Source organism: Crocuta crocuta, unplaced genomic scaffold, assembly GCF_008692635.1.
Source record: "Crocuta crocuta isolate KB4526 unplaced genomic scaffold, BGI_CrCroc_1.0 scaffold30, whole genome shotgun sequence".
Lineage (NCBI taxonomy): Eukaryota > Metazoa > Chordata > Mammalia > Carnivora > Hyaenidae > Crocuta > Crocuta crocuta.
Window position 1 is genome coordinate 395,583 of NW_027528345.1, and position 13,703 is coordinate 409,285.

General features: G+C 38.3%; 1 protein-coding gene across 1 annotated transcript in view; it reads right to left on the reverse strand.

The window, feature by feature from the left end:
* CPNE8 (copine 8) overlaps positions 1–13,703 on the reverse strand; it is a 219,755-nt gene that overhangs the window by 54,584 nt on the left and 151,468 nt on the right. Inside the window, exons 11-13 of the mRNA XM_077753550.1 lie at positions 12,211–12,286; positions 9,001–9,054; positions 7,453–7,514 (exon numbers count right to left, since the gene is read on the reverse strand). Of these exons, the coding sequence (XP_077609676.1) occupies positions 7,453–7,514; positions 9,001–9,054; positions 12,211–12,286 (192 nt within the window). The remainder of the gene's footprint in view (positions 1–7,452; positions 7,515–9,000; positions 9,055–12,210; positions 12,287–13,703) is intronic.

The window sequence follows — 13,703 nt, forward strand, 5'->3', positions numbered from 1 at the left end:
AACAAGGAATGACTGAAATATAAAAGGTGTCTCCAAAAGAACCCACAAATTTCAAACACAATTCCTTTATCAGATTAGGAAGCTCTATCAGATGCTCTGAGAACAAAGGGGATTTTCCCCTTTCTCCTAGCAAATGCAACAGGAGAAATTGCTATAATGATTCAAAATGAAGACCATTTCACTCTCATAGATGCTAGAATAACTCAGTCATGCCCTCAATCCCTTTCTATTTTCCAACCCCTACCTTGGAGTAGAAAAGCATTTACCATGATCAGGGTCACTAATCAGGCACAAAAAGGAAAAATGAAATGGTTTTAGATCTGCCGTCTCAATCTTCAGAGTTCCTAATTCTACTTATCTGCCAAATACTATCCTCCTTTCAGTTCACTGCCCTCCCATTCCTAAAGGCACCTGATCAATTATGGGCAATTTCTGCTACCAATATAGGACACATAATTTCAACTTCCCCAATAACCTTTCAAATTGATCCACCAAAGCCCTTACCCAATATTAAGCAGTACTTGTCAGCCCTTATGGCCATTAAAGGAATATCCTATTATTCAAGATTTTATCAACGAAGGATTGATCATGCCCAGTAGAAACATTGCAATACTCCCATTTCATCAATTAAAAATCCCATAATAGAGGATGACATTTTGTTCAAAACCTTAGGGCAGTTAACACTATCCCCCATCACCCTACTTTCCTGAACTCCCCACCCTTCTTTCTAATATGCCCAATAAAACAACTATTTTTTCTGTTATTGACCTATGCAGTGCCCTTTTCAACATCTTTGTGGACCCCAAAATCATTATCCTTTTACTTTTACATGGAACAATCAACTATACACTTGCATAGTCCAATCTCCAGGGACACACCAAAAGCCCTATTTCTCTCAAACCCTCCATGCTGACCTGAAAGATTTTGATTTCCCTGGGAAATCTGTACTATTACAATATAAACAATTTTATGTCCCCCCACCATAAAGGCCTCTCTTATTGACACTAAATATCTTCTCCAACAATTAGCCAACAAAGGATACAAAGTATCTAAAGATAAATTACAACTTTCTCTGACTCTGTCAAATTCCTAGTCCACCTTTTAACATCAGATGGGCTAAAAATAGAACTAGACAGAATTACTACCATCACCCAGTTCCCTCAACCCCAGACTAAAAGACAATAATGAGGTTTCCTGGGCCTTACTGGATACAATTGCCTTTGGATTCCTAATATTTCCTCATTACTCAACCCTTATATTCTCTCCTAACTGCAACCCTCCAGACCCTATCCTATGGCCTCAAGAGACCCAAGATGCTCTCTCATATCTTTAAAAAACCAGCTTATCTCTTCCCCAATTCTAGAACACCCGAATTGCCAACTGCCCTTCTTCCTTTTTGTCCATGAACTTTCCAGTAACACTTTGGAGATCTTGACCCAAAGGCATGAAGACTGACAATGCCCCACGGGGTATTACAGCTTCAATCAGACCCTGTGGCCAAAGGATTACCTCCCTGCCTCCATGTCCTAACAGCTGCCCTTCCACTTCTTACTGCCACCAAAACAAACAGTACTAAGTTATCTCCTATAGGCATTAGTCCCACATACAGTTAAAACTCTCTTAGGGGCACCTGAGTGGTTCAGTCAATTAAGCATCTGACTCTTGATATCCACTCAGCTCATGATCTATGGTCATGAGATCGAGCCCTGTGTCAGACTCCATGCTGAGGACAGAGCCTGCTTGGCATTCTCTCTTTCCCTCTCCCTCTGCACCCCCCATCCTGCTCTCTCTCTCTCTCTCTCTCTGTCTCAAAATAAATAATAATAATAAATAAACATTAAAAAAAAACAACCTCTCTTAGATTCCCACCACACCAAATACCAATCTGCCAGTCCATCTATCCTTTCCAATCATTCCACATTTTTGTCCTCTTCTCAATCTGCTACCTGACTTCCCTTCCCCCTCAAAGATTCAATTGAACTCAGTTGCATCATTGTAACTGACTCATTACTTACCCCTCAATTAGACCTTCATAAATCTGCCCTACCAAATCCACAGTTTACTTGGTTTATTGATATATCTTACATTAAAAATGATCAAGGAAAGAACAGTGCAGGATACTCTATAGTATCCACTGAAAAAACAATCAAAGCAGGCTCCTTGCCCCAAGCTCATTAGGCCCAATAAGCTGAATTACATGCTCTAACAACAGTGTGCCAATTGGCATAAATAAAGCTCTCACCATCTCTGGAGCTGATATGCTTTTGGCATTGCCCATGATTTGGTTATGCTCTGGAAACACAGAGAGTTTCTAACATCCTCTAACATTCTAACATTCATAAAAACAAAACTTATATATTAAAACCACTTGACACCATTCTCTCTCCCTTCAGGCTTAGCTATTATAAAAACTCAAGCTCATGCCAAACTTGATATCCCTGAAGCCAAGGGCAATCATGCTAACCAGACTGCCAACAATTTGGCACTTCACAAGCATCCATCTATTTGACCTTCCATTCTCTTAACCCAAATTACTTAGAACAAACTCAACAAAACATGACTGAAGATGTAAAGGAGAAATGGATGAAACAAGGCTCCTATGAGAACTTCTCCAAGACAACCTTTGGGTGGGACCAAAAAACAAACCCATACTACCAAAAAGAGCCCAAAGGGCTCTTTTTTAAATTTATCCATGATATGCCATCTTGGGGCACAAATAAAATTGTCCAGGGGACACAACAGTACTATTGGAAACCATCTCCAACTGTTGCCCAACAAATATTTCAAAAATGTATGATTTACCCTTTGCACAATCCTATAAAACTGTATCATGCTGCTTTAGGTCGGTTCTTGGTGGACCATTTGACATCTGGCAAATTGATTTCATCCAGCTTTTTCCATTTACCAAATATAAATATGTATTGATAATGATCTGTATGTTTTCTCACTGGATCAAGGCATTTCCTTGCAGGCAAGCAACAGCTAAAGCAGTGGCCAAAAATCTATTAGAAAAAAATATCATTCCAAATTGGGGTATTTCTTGACAGCTTCATAGTGATCAATGAACCCATTTTACTGGCCAAATTGCCTTAGAGATCTACAAAATCTTTTTCTTTCTTTCTTTTTTTTTTTTTTGAGATCTGCAAAATCTATTCCATCTTTCAACATTTTCATTGCACCTACCATCCTCAATCCTCAGGATTAATTGAACACTCAACTGGCACAATCAAAACTCAATTGGCCAGGGCCTTCTGGGAGGCTCAGTTGGTTGATCATCCGACACTGCTCAGGTCACGATCTCACAGTTGGTGGGCTCGAGCCCTGCATCAGGCTCCTTGCTGACAACTCACAACTGCTGCGGATTCTGTGTCTCCCTCTCTCTCTGCCCCTTCCCTGCTTGTGCTCTGTCTCTCTATCTCTATCTCTATCTTTATCAAGAATAAATAAACATTAAAAAAAGAAACATGACTCAATTGACCAAACAAACCACTGCCTTTGGTCTGCCCTGGCCCCAAACCCTGCCTCTTGTCTTTTTATCTAAGATCTAGTCATACAGGAAAGGCTCAACTGTTGCTATTCCAAATCATCACTCGGCATCCTATGAACCTAACAGAGGGTCACTTGCCCTCCACTTTGTTACAAGGAGAAATTCTCCAGTACTGTAAGGGACTTCTACAGAATATATATGAAAAGGCCAAACTTGTTAAAGATTCATTTTACAGAGTGTTCCTGGGGAAATGAAGAAAATACTCATGACCTTAAGCCTGGAGATCCAGTATACGTGAAGAGACATCAACCTAAAGATGTTTTGCAGCCAAAATTGAAAAGACCTTATCAGATATTGCTAAGCAACTCATGTGCAGCAAAGCTACCAGGGCCTGACTCATAGATTCTCATTTCTCATTTAAAAAGGGCTCCAGATCCTGAAAACAAGCAGAGAGCCACTCCCCTTTCAGAAGATATCCCAAAACCCAGAACTGAAACAGACAGTATCGAATGAAATAGCTAAACCCAAGATCCAGGACCAAGCCAGAACTCTACTTTTACTTTAATTCTCATTTTTTTCTCCTCTTGTCTCATTTTCAGCACTGTTCTTTTTCCCTCACCCAAGACTGCTTGAAGTTTTATGACCTTTAGCTCCTCCCTTGGTTTGAGTTCTTAAATGGAGAGTTCCTTAATGACCCTTAGGCTTTAATAAGACTTATGCCTATAGTCCCTACCCTTTGTTCTCAAGTCCTATACAAATTCAAGATGAAAAACCAGTTAACAGTATCCTTATTATGATGTTCTATCAAAGAGGGAACCCCTCTGATTGGAATACTAATATCACTGGTAAGCTGTCCCAAACATAGCCCAGGGGAGCTCCCTAAAAATTGCTGGGTATGTTACTAAAACCCACACAAAACTGCAACCAAATACAAAAATACTCTCACTTAACTCCCCTTAGTTCAATAAGATTGGCCCACAGATAAAGATCATTAAGATCATGCACAATGCCTCTTGTCAAATATAATTGTTCCTCCTCACTCTCTCAAAGGTACCCTAACTCCATTTGCTTTAACCTCCTTTCCTTGTTTTGATGTTACTCCTGTCCACAATTTTACTTCTTGAGGCTTGAGATCATGGCTTGTGCTGAAGTCAGACACTTAATTGACTGAGCCACCCAGACGCCCTTCACAATTTCACTTCTTGAATAAGATATGTCTCCCTGGGACACATCTACTGATGTAAATCTCCCTTTTGCATTCACTGATCACTATAATCTATCAAGCTACAACCATATTTTAATCACATCCCCTAATGCTATTCCCCTCTGCCAGGTCATCACAGAACAAAAGACAAATGATGAAACTGATTATCAATACTTGGGTCCAGTGACTGCCCAGGGAATGATATATAGAAAGTCCCATAATGGAATACTTGTAAGAGGTTTTGCTATAATCAAACTAATCCCAAAGTCCATCTCAATAAACGTTATGTTGCAGGACCCCTATCTTCCTTCTGTGCCAATTTTTCCTTCCCCATCATCAACAGCACCACTCTGAACACTAAAACATGAGCAACTTAATCTTGGTGTGATTCTGAAGGGTATATTTTTATCTCTGGCAGCCCTCTTAACTATCTGTTCTATATGGGAAACCCTTATGGAAACCTTAGACTTCAAATGCATTAACAATACCTGGGTCACTGGACACTGTAGTCATGATTCATATGACTCGATCTGTCTACCCTACCCACAACTCCACTGCCCCTCATAGAACCCTAAGGGCTTAGGTATAATAGTTGTTAGAATTGGTCTGGCTATAGGCATATTGGCCTCCTGGGGAGGATTTTCTTATTATAAAGCCACCCTGTGTAATCTTACAAATGTTCTATAGGAATTATCCCACAATACTACTTCAGCCCTACAAAATTTACAATTTTCCTGGGACTCTCTTGCTTTAGTAGTACAATCAAATAGCACTTGACTACTGGTTGGTAGAACAAGGGGGTGTCTGTGCTGTTGCTAATATCTCTTGTTACTCCTGGTTAAATACTTTGTTAAATGTGGAATTAGAAATTTAAAAATTTCCATACAGAACTCTTGGCTTCACAATATCAACAAATCTACCTCCAATAAATTAAAGCTACCTACCATTATTCAATCTCTTTAGTGGGTTGCCTCACAAAACAGTAAACATCTTTAAATCTGGACTACAATACTGAATGAGACTATTAATTTTTGGATTAAATACCTGGCTGCTATGTAAAATATGTTTTGCTTGTTTCCAGAAGTGCCTCTCTTCTCCTCTTCCACTCCCAAGCTGATTACAATGACTGAAGATTCTGTGTACACTGCTCCAAATATACCCTTATGCCCCATATGAAGGACTGGATGGAATCAAAGCAGACAAGCACTTGGGCAACAAGGAACTCTACCATAATGAGTTTCCCCCACCGTAATTGATCATGGCCATGTTTCATACAACAGTGATCGAAAAGAGGAAATGAAGAGGCAAAGGAACAGCTGGGAACTCTGACTCCATCTTGCAACTGACATCAGTTGAAGATCACACAACAGCCACTTCCTGGAATCATGATAATTCATTCTGAGGTTTAGACACCTGAACAATTTCTCCCCAACCCACAATACTGAGCAAATCATACCAACTGAAATTTCTCCCTCATTGTGGTTTGAAGCTTTAAAAACACCACTTCCTCTCATCCTTTGTGGACAAGCACACAAACTGAGTTGGGTTTTCCTTCCAGTTTGTAAACCTGAATAAAGGTCCACATCCTTTCTCCTTACTCACAGGCTCACTCCTGAAGCTTTTCTTTAACAGCAAACATTTCTTTTTCTACTTTAGTACTATTTCCTTTAACTTTATTGGAATAACCACCAGAGCTTCTGAGTCTGTGCAGCTAGGTGAGAAGTTGCAAGATGCCCATATATAGCACTGATTCTCCACTTAAGCAAGTATAGTTTTTGGTTTTTGTTTGTTTGTTTGTTTCCTTAACTAAGAGCAAAAAGGTCAAGCTCTCTGTTTTTTTAGTAAATTGTTTGTTCCTTTGGCCTCCTCATCCCTTTTCTCTACCTCATGGCATTCTATCCATGAACTGGTGTTAGAAAAAAAAGATTACTAAATCATAGTTACAAAGACGTTTACATGAGTGTTGTCTCTGGCTACTATTATTTGTCATCAAGTTACTAAACACACTCAAATTTATCTCTCACCATTTTTGTATGTTGTAAATATAGGTAAGAGCAAATAAATTACAATATGTGTACATTTTAGACTATATGGTAATGAATGATTGTTTTCTGTCTCTGGGGATGCTTGGTTATAAAAAATAGGGACAGCTAGGTTAAAAATAGGAACAAAATTAAAAAAAAAAACCTTCGTCATTCACTAGGATATAAGAATCCATAATATATTACCAACACAGACCCTGTCTGGACTTTGGAAAATTTCAAGAATTGTTACAACAACAATTTTTTTTTCTGAAATGTATTCTTGTCTGGAATCCTAGGAAGCAACTAACTGACTCTTCGCCATCCATTTCTGCATTATGATTTTATGACAAGATACATTCTTGAATATTCTGGAGCTCAAATATACATTTACAACAAGCTTTTCCTCGATTTCAAAAATAATAAAAAGTGCATATTAAAAAGTCCCATATGTTAGGCAACTGAAAATATTCTCTGAAAGTGCATATAATAGCTTTCTCTGCAACTATTATTAACACAATGAAGTTTTCTTCTCTTGGTCACAGGAAAGTTACAATTTTCCCCCAAAGTAAGGAGCTCTTTGTGTTTATCTCCTTAAGTCTGTAAAAAAAGTGCAAAAAGGCTGCCAGCAAACTATATTAAAATTGATCATTTCTGTTACCTATTACCTAGTGGTAGAACCTCCTAAACACAATGAAAGAAATGTTTAAGCAGTGAGACAATTTCAGAGAATGACTTACCCTCCTTTAATATAGTCAAGGAATGAAACTTCTGTTTCTACCAAAAAAGAGAGTAAGGTTACCTGAAAAAGAAAAGGAAAGAAAAACAAGGCAGAATTACCTTCTGGTACTAATTGAAACCCTAAATGGACTTTATTCTAACTATTAGAGAGGAACTCATATTTCATATTGGAGAGGGACATTACATTTTGAAAATCAATAATGATATGATTCTTTATTAAAATACATCAGAACTGACTGCTCTTACATTTAAAATTTATGAGAAGGCAAAGGGCCAAAAAAATTAACTAACTATGACCAGTTTACTTCCTTTGAAGAATAGCATGAAAATTATTTACAAGGACACGGTGTTACTTCCCATTTAAGATAGAAAGAAAGATGAAAGGAGTTGAAACATAGTTAAAACTAAAAAAATCAGAACCAGTGAGTTAAACCTTTTGAGAGGAAACGTGTGCTTTTGTCATGGTCCTGTAATAGGGCTATCTAATATTTTAAGTGTCTTGCAGTATAGAAATCTTGACGAGAGGGGGGAGGGGGGAGATGGGCATGGAGGAGGGCACTTGTGGGGATGAGCACTGGGTGTTATATGGAAACCAATTTGACAATAAACTAATTGTAAAAAAAAAGAAAAAGAAAAAGAAATCTTGACGAGAACTTAGATTTTGCTTCTAAGAAAATTTAATCTGGTGACAAAATCATCAGTATATTATAAAAGAAATGTCACAGACATGAAAAGCACCACAGAGGTAATACAGTCAATAATACTGTAATAAGGTTGTATGGTGACAACCAGTGACGGCACTTACTGTGGTGAGCTCGGAACAATGGTGAGAATTGTTGCATCGATCACTTGAAATGATAACATTGTGTGTTAATTACTCTCCAGTGGGGGGAAAAAGGCACACTTGAATTCTCCCCCCCAAAAAGGAATGGGATGATTTTAAGGCTTTTTGCAATTTTAAGATACTTTTATCTTTACACCTTCCTGTCCTGGTTTAGACCAGCATCTACAAACTGTAAATTTTAACACACTATAAACAAGTACTTGCATATACCATGAGTCTTAATAGCTAAGGGAAGCCTGTAAAGAGTATAGTAATTCTTACTAACACTTACGATTTTTCATACCTACTTGATACTCTCTAGTGTGATTCCACTCAGTGAAGATTTCTTAACAAAACTTCAGCTTCCCACAGAGACCACATAATCCTGGGGACAACCTGTAGGAAGCTGGGTCGCTACTTTTTATAAAGTAGTCTCCATTGCAACCATTCCCACAGCAAGTTCATTTTTCTATTATATACCTTCATATTAAAATCCTAGGTTAAATTGAAAAAAAACAAAAACAAAACTCCTATTCACTAGGGCATAAGAATCCTTAATATATCACCAAGACAGGCGCTGTCTAGATTTTGGGAAATTTCAAGAGCTTAGTCTTTAGTTCTGTTCAATGTAAATTTTACAGTTGTGGTTTTTTTGTTTTGTTTTGTTTTGTTTTTTTAACTCATTTATTTGGCTCTTTAGTGAATAACATAAATTTTGACTTACTGTTCCTGAATTAGTATATTTTTTCTTTTTTCCTTTCTTTTTGGGATTCACCACCTTGAAAGCAGATAAAACAATTACAATGTGTTAGGATTTATATATAACATGCATAGGATTTATACATAATATATACAAAATGGTTGGTTCAAACTGCTGCCTTCACTGCCAATGCATTTATTCATTTACAAGTGCCTTTACTAAGACTCCTGGACAGTCCTTCGGCCAAAATTTCTCTACAAAATTTACTCATGACTGTCTTCTTTAAAAAAGTTTTTTTTTCAGTAATATTCTTCTCAGTTGCTTTACGCATTGATTACCCTTATCCATCTGTATCTTCTTGATGCAAGAGAGACCTTTAACATCCTAGATCCTAAATAATAGTGATTGCTTTGTAGTAAACTATGCGTAGCTAAAGAAGCGTATCTGCAAGAGACATGAATTTGTTATTAGGTTAAAAGCATTAACATAGCAAATCACCCGACTATGTGCACATATATGAGGGCTCCGTTACTCTTTTGGTGTCAGTGCCAGTAATTCCCACCAGACATCCAGGCTATGTAATAATTGGTAAAGGTCTCGTTGTGGACCCAAGATTTAATTTTTGACTATTTCTTCCACGAGGAAATATTCCTGCACTCCTATGTTATTCAAGACACCAAGAACTTAGAGAATATGAAGATGAGTAAAATCTGTCGATCTAATAGGATAAATAAAACATGTAAGTGCCTTGACAGAAGATCCTTCAGGACATCCAATCCAAAAATCACGGGAAACATTTTTGACAGGTAAGGAAAGTTAAAAGAATTTATGAATAAGTCATATTTGAACTAAATTTTATTAATTTAAACTAAGGCTACAATAAAAAAGAAAAGACACACCATTTGAGAAAGAGGAAAAAGTAAGTGGCCCAGGTTGGCTGGGGCAGAGAGCAAATCCATGTTACTGAAATGAACCTGAGGGCCTGCAGGTACTCGAAGCCTGCACGAGACACTCCTGTCTGCAATGCCTGGAGATCCTGAACACTCTCTGCAAGCTTAGAGGTCCCCAAAGGGCTCTATCCTTTGCTCCAGCCCCTTCACAGCCACAGTCCACCAGCTGTCTTATGGGTCCAGGGTCCCAGTGAGAAACACTCCTGTCTGCAACTGTCCAGACCCTGAAAGGGCCCAATAGTTGGTTCCAGCTCTTTCCAGTTTGTGAGCAATATTGCTGGCACAAGGACCCACCAGGGGACACTCATGACTGTACCTCAGGAGATCATGAAATATCCTTATATTTATTTGGCCTCAGCCCCTCTGACCTCGGGCAGGAAGCAGGCTAGCCCACTCAGGGACCCGGCGGGAGGAGACATGCCCATCTGTGCCTCCAGAGCCAGGTCTACAAACCTAAGTCTTGGCTCTGGCACCTGAAACAGCCATAGGAGTCAGTGGCTGACACTTAGGCATGGCCCAGAGCCAGTCTTGCTTAGGGTCCTGTCCAGTGATCAGACAAGAGTTCTCCAAGAGTCCTGGCAGGAGCCACACACGTCCTCACACTTAGTAATAGGCTACTTGACTGAGGATCCTGCCTCCTGAAGCCGCTCCCTGAATCAAGTACTAGAGCCAGTCTCATCCACCCAGGGACCAGACAGAATCCATGCCCATTCAAGACTCTGATCAAAGCACCCTCCCGCCCCCCAATCATAGATACTGTTGAAGACCTAAACAGCTTCAAAAGCAGCTCCAACCCAGCATGACTGCAGTTCTGGAGGTAATCCCATCAGCTCAGGAACTGACAAGAGGTCTTTATCTACCGAAATCAGTCTGTAAAGCTGCAGGGGGTTTTAAAAGCTTGGGTTTTGCTGGAGATCTAGAAGCCCAAAGGTAGGTGGAGAAAATAGGCATTGATATGAGTACAACCTGTCTTATATTACTATCATTGCCTGTGTAGAGCTTAATATTCCTTCCTTGGAAGACCCAGATTGAAAAATTGATCCTTACGCCATCTTTGCTCTTGCCTGGGAAGTTTGCTCTATAATATCTCATACTCTACTACGTAAACTACTATACAGTATATAGCAGTTAACAAAATACACCAGGGGCACTGGGGTGGCTCCGTCGGTTAAGCATCCAACTTCGGCTCAGGTAAGGATCTCACAGTTCATGAGTTTGAGCTCGTGTCAGGCTCTTTGCTGACAGCTCAGAGCCTAGAGCCTGGAGCCTACTTCAGATTCTGCGTTCCCCTCTCTCTCTGCTCCTTCCACACTTAGGCGTCCCCCCCTCTCAAAAATAAGTAAACATTTAAAAAGTTTTTTTTAATAAAAAAAACATATTTCATGTGTTTGTCTCCGATTAGACACTGAAATGTTTAATAATCTCTATATCTCCAGGGCCTTGGGGAATGTGGAATATAAAAACCATGGGATAAACATTTTTATAAGTGAATGAATGCATAAGTGAATGAATGAAATGCTACTGCTGTCGAAGAAGGAAAGTGCTCCACTCCTAACTTAAAAGAGGGTACAATTTTAGTGTCAATCTGGCAGAGAGAGTTATGATTATTGACTAATACTAAAATATTCTCCTTTCCTGTTGATGTTTGTTAAATAAAAAAATTATAGAGAATGTACAGGTAGCTTAGTTCCAGTATTAACAGTGCCAAAACATACCATGTGTTCAATACATATCTGGTAGCTAAGTGGCAAGGTAGGTTTAAGGCAGAAATAACTACTGCGCTTGTCTTAATAACTTGGATTTCTTTAATGACTGAATCATACCTTGTCATTCCCTTCAGTCTTCAACTAAACAACAGGGAAGTTGCTCAAACATACTAAACAGACCACAGTTCATTTTATAACACTATGTTGACATAATGAAAATGCATATTTTTCTCTTTTTATTAAAAAGGTTTGGGGTAGAAGGCTGGTAGGAAGGCAAAACACAAAGAGTGAGGTTTATGAAAAAATGAACTTGCATTCATATTGAATTTTTAAAAATAATAAAAAGCTTCCGAGGCAAGAATTTTTAAATTTCTCAAAATAGAGTTAAAAGATCATGGAACTTTTAGAGAAATGATGTCATTCAATCTCAGAAACAAGTCTATTTAATAAGCCGAAAGATTCTTACATATATTGGTACTTAGTTACCTTTGTCAATTATCCTTTACAAAATCTATACTCTCAAAGGATAATTTCACTTATTCCAAAGGAAAATAATAATAGAATAAAATTCCTCTTACCTCATATACATTGAATTGCGATTGTCCTCTAGAAAGTTCCCTATAGCTTGTTGTAAATTCTCCAATGAAATCATGACTAAAATTAAGGGCAAAATATATAATATTAGCTTTCATACATTTACGAATTATACCTTAAAGCTTTTTGCAAATGTATAGTTTAATCATGAAAAAACTACTATGAGCATAATTTAATAACTTAGATTTTAAAAGAGAATCCATACATAACTTCATTGTTCTTTAACCCTAACTACATACACTCAAAAATTACATTTTGTTAGTATTCAAATAATATTCGGGGCACCTGGGTGGCTCAGTCGGTTAAGCGTCCAACTTCAGCTCAGGTCATGATCTCACGGTTCATGGGTTCGAGCCCTGCATCAGGCTCTGTGCTGACTGCCAGCTCAGAGCCTGGAGCCTGTTTCAGATTCTGTATCTCCCTCTCTGTCTCTCTCTCTGACCCTCCCCTGCTCACGCTGTCTTTCTCTCTCAGAAATAAAACAAACAAACAAACAAAAAAAGAAACAAATAATAATCAATTACCCCAATTTGATTAATATTGATCAAATATTAATTTGAATATTAATATTTCAAGCAGTATTTTAGTTTTAATAACTCATATCTCAGACATTTCATCATTTATGCTACCAAAATGATTAATAATTTATTAAAATATAATTAAAGTTTAAGACACTCAAGACATTATTATTTACATCAATAATCACAAATACAATATATAAAACCCCTTTCACTTTCTTACAAGCAGGATGTAATAGGACATTATTTTTCTTTCTTTTTTTAAAAAATTTATTTCTGAGAGAGAGAGAGAGAGAGAGAGAAACAGTGTGAGCAGGGGAGGGTCAGAGAGAGAGGGAAACACAGAATCTGAAACAGACTCCATGCTCTGAGCTAGCTGTCAGCACAGAGCCCGACGCGGGGCTCGAACCCACGAACCGTGATATCATGAGCTGAGCCGAAGTCGGACGCTTAACCGACTGAGCCATCGAGGCACCCCAGGACATTATTTTTCAAGGGTATTCCCATATTAACATGGATAATAGTCACCAAACTTCATTTTCAATAATAATAGTTTAAAAGTACATTGTTAATATCAACATGGTTATTCTGAGTTTTTTCACCTTGAAACAACCGTCATTGCCTTCTCGGAAAGCAGGCCTTCTACGGGTGCCTTCTCAGTTTAGCTGGGGAGGCGTAAGGATTGACTAAGCATGTGTTAGTTATCACTATAAACCCCCTGTCTATGTGACTACTGAAGCTTACCTAGCAGCGTAAAAAATAGTTACGCATTCGGTAGTTTAGAGGGGACTTGTATTCTGCTACTCTATGTCATTTGAACACACACTGCTAAGAAATGCTGGCTTTCAGTGCAATGGTGAAATGTAATGCAACAGAGGAAGAAGATAAAGATTGTAGGAACTAAAGTGGTATAACAAACCATAAGGGATGTCTCTGCTATTTATATCATAGAATTTAAG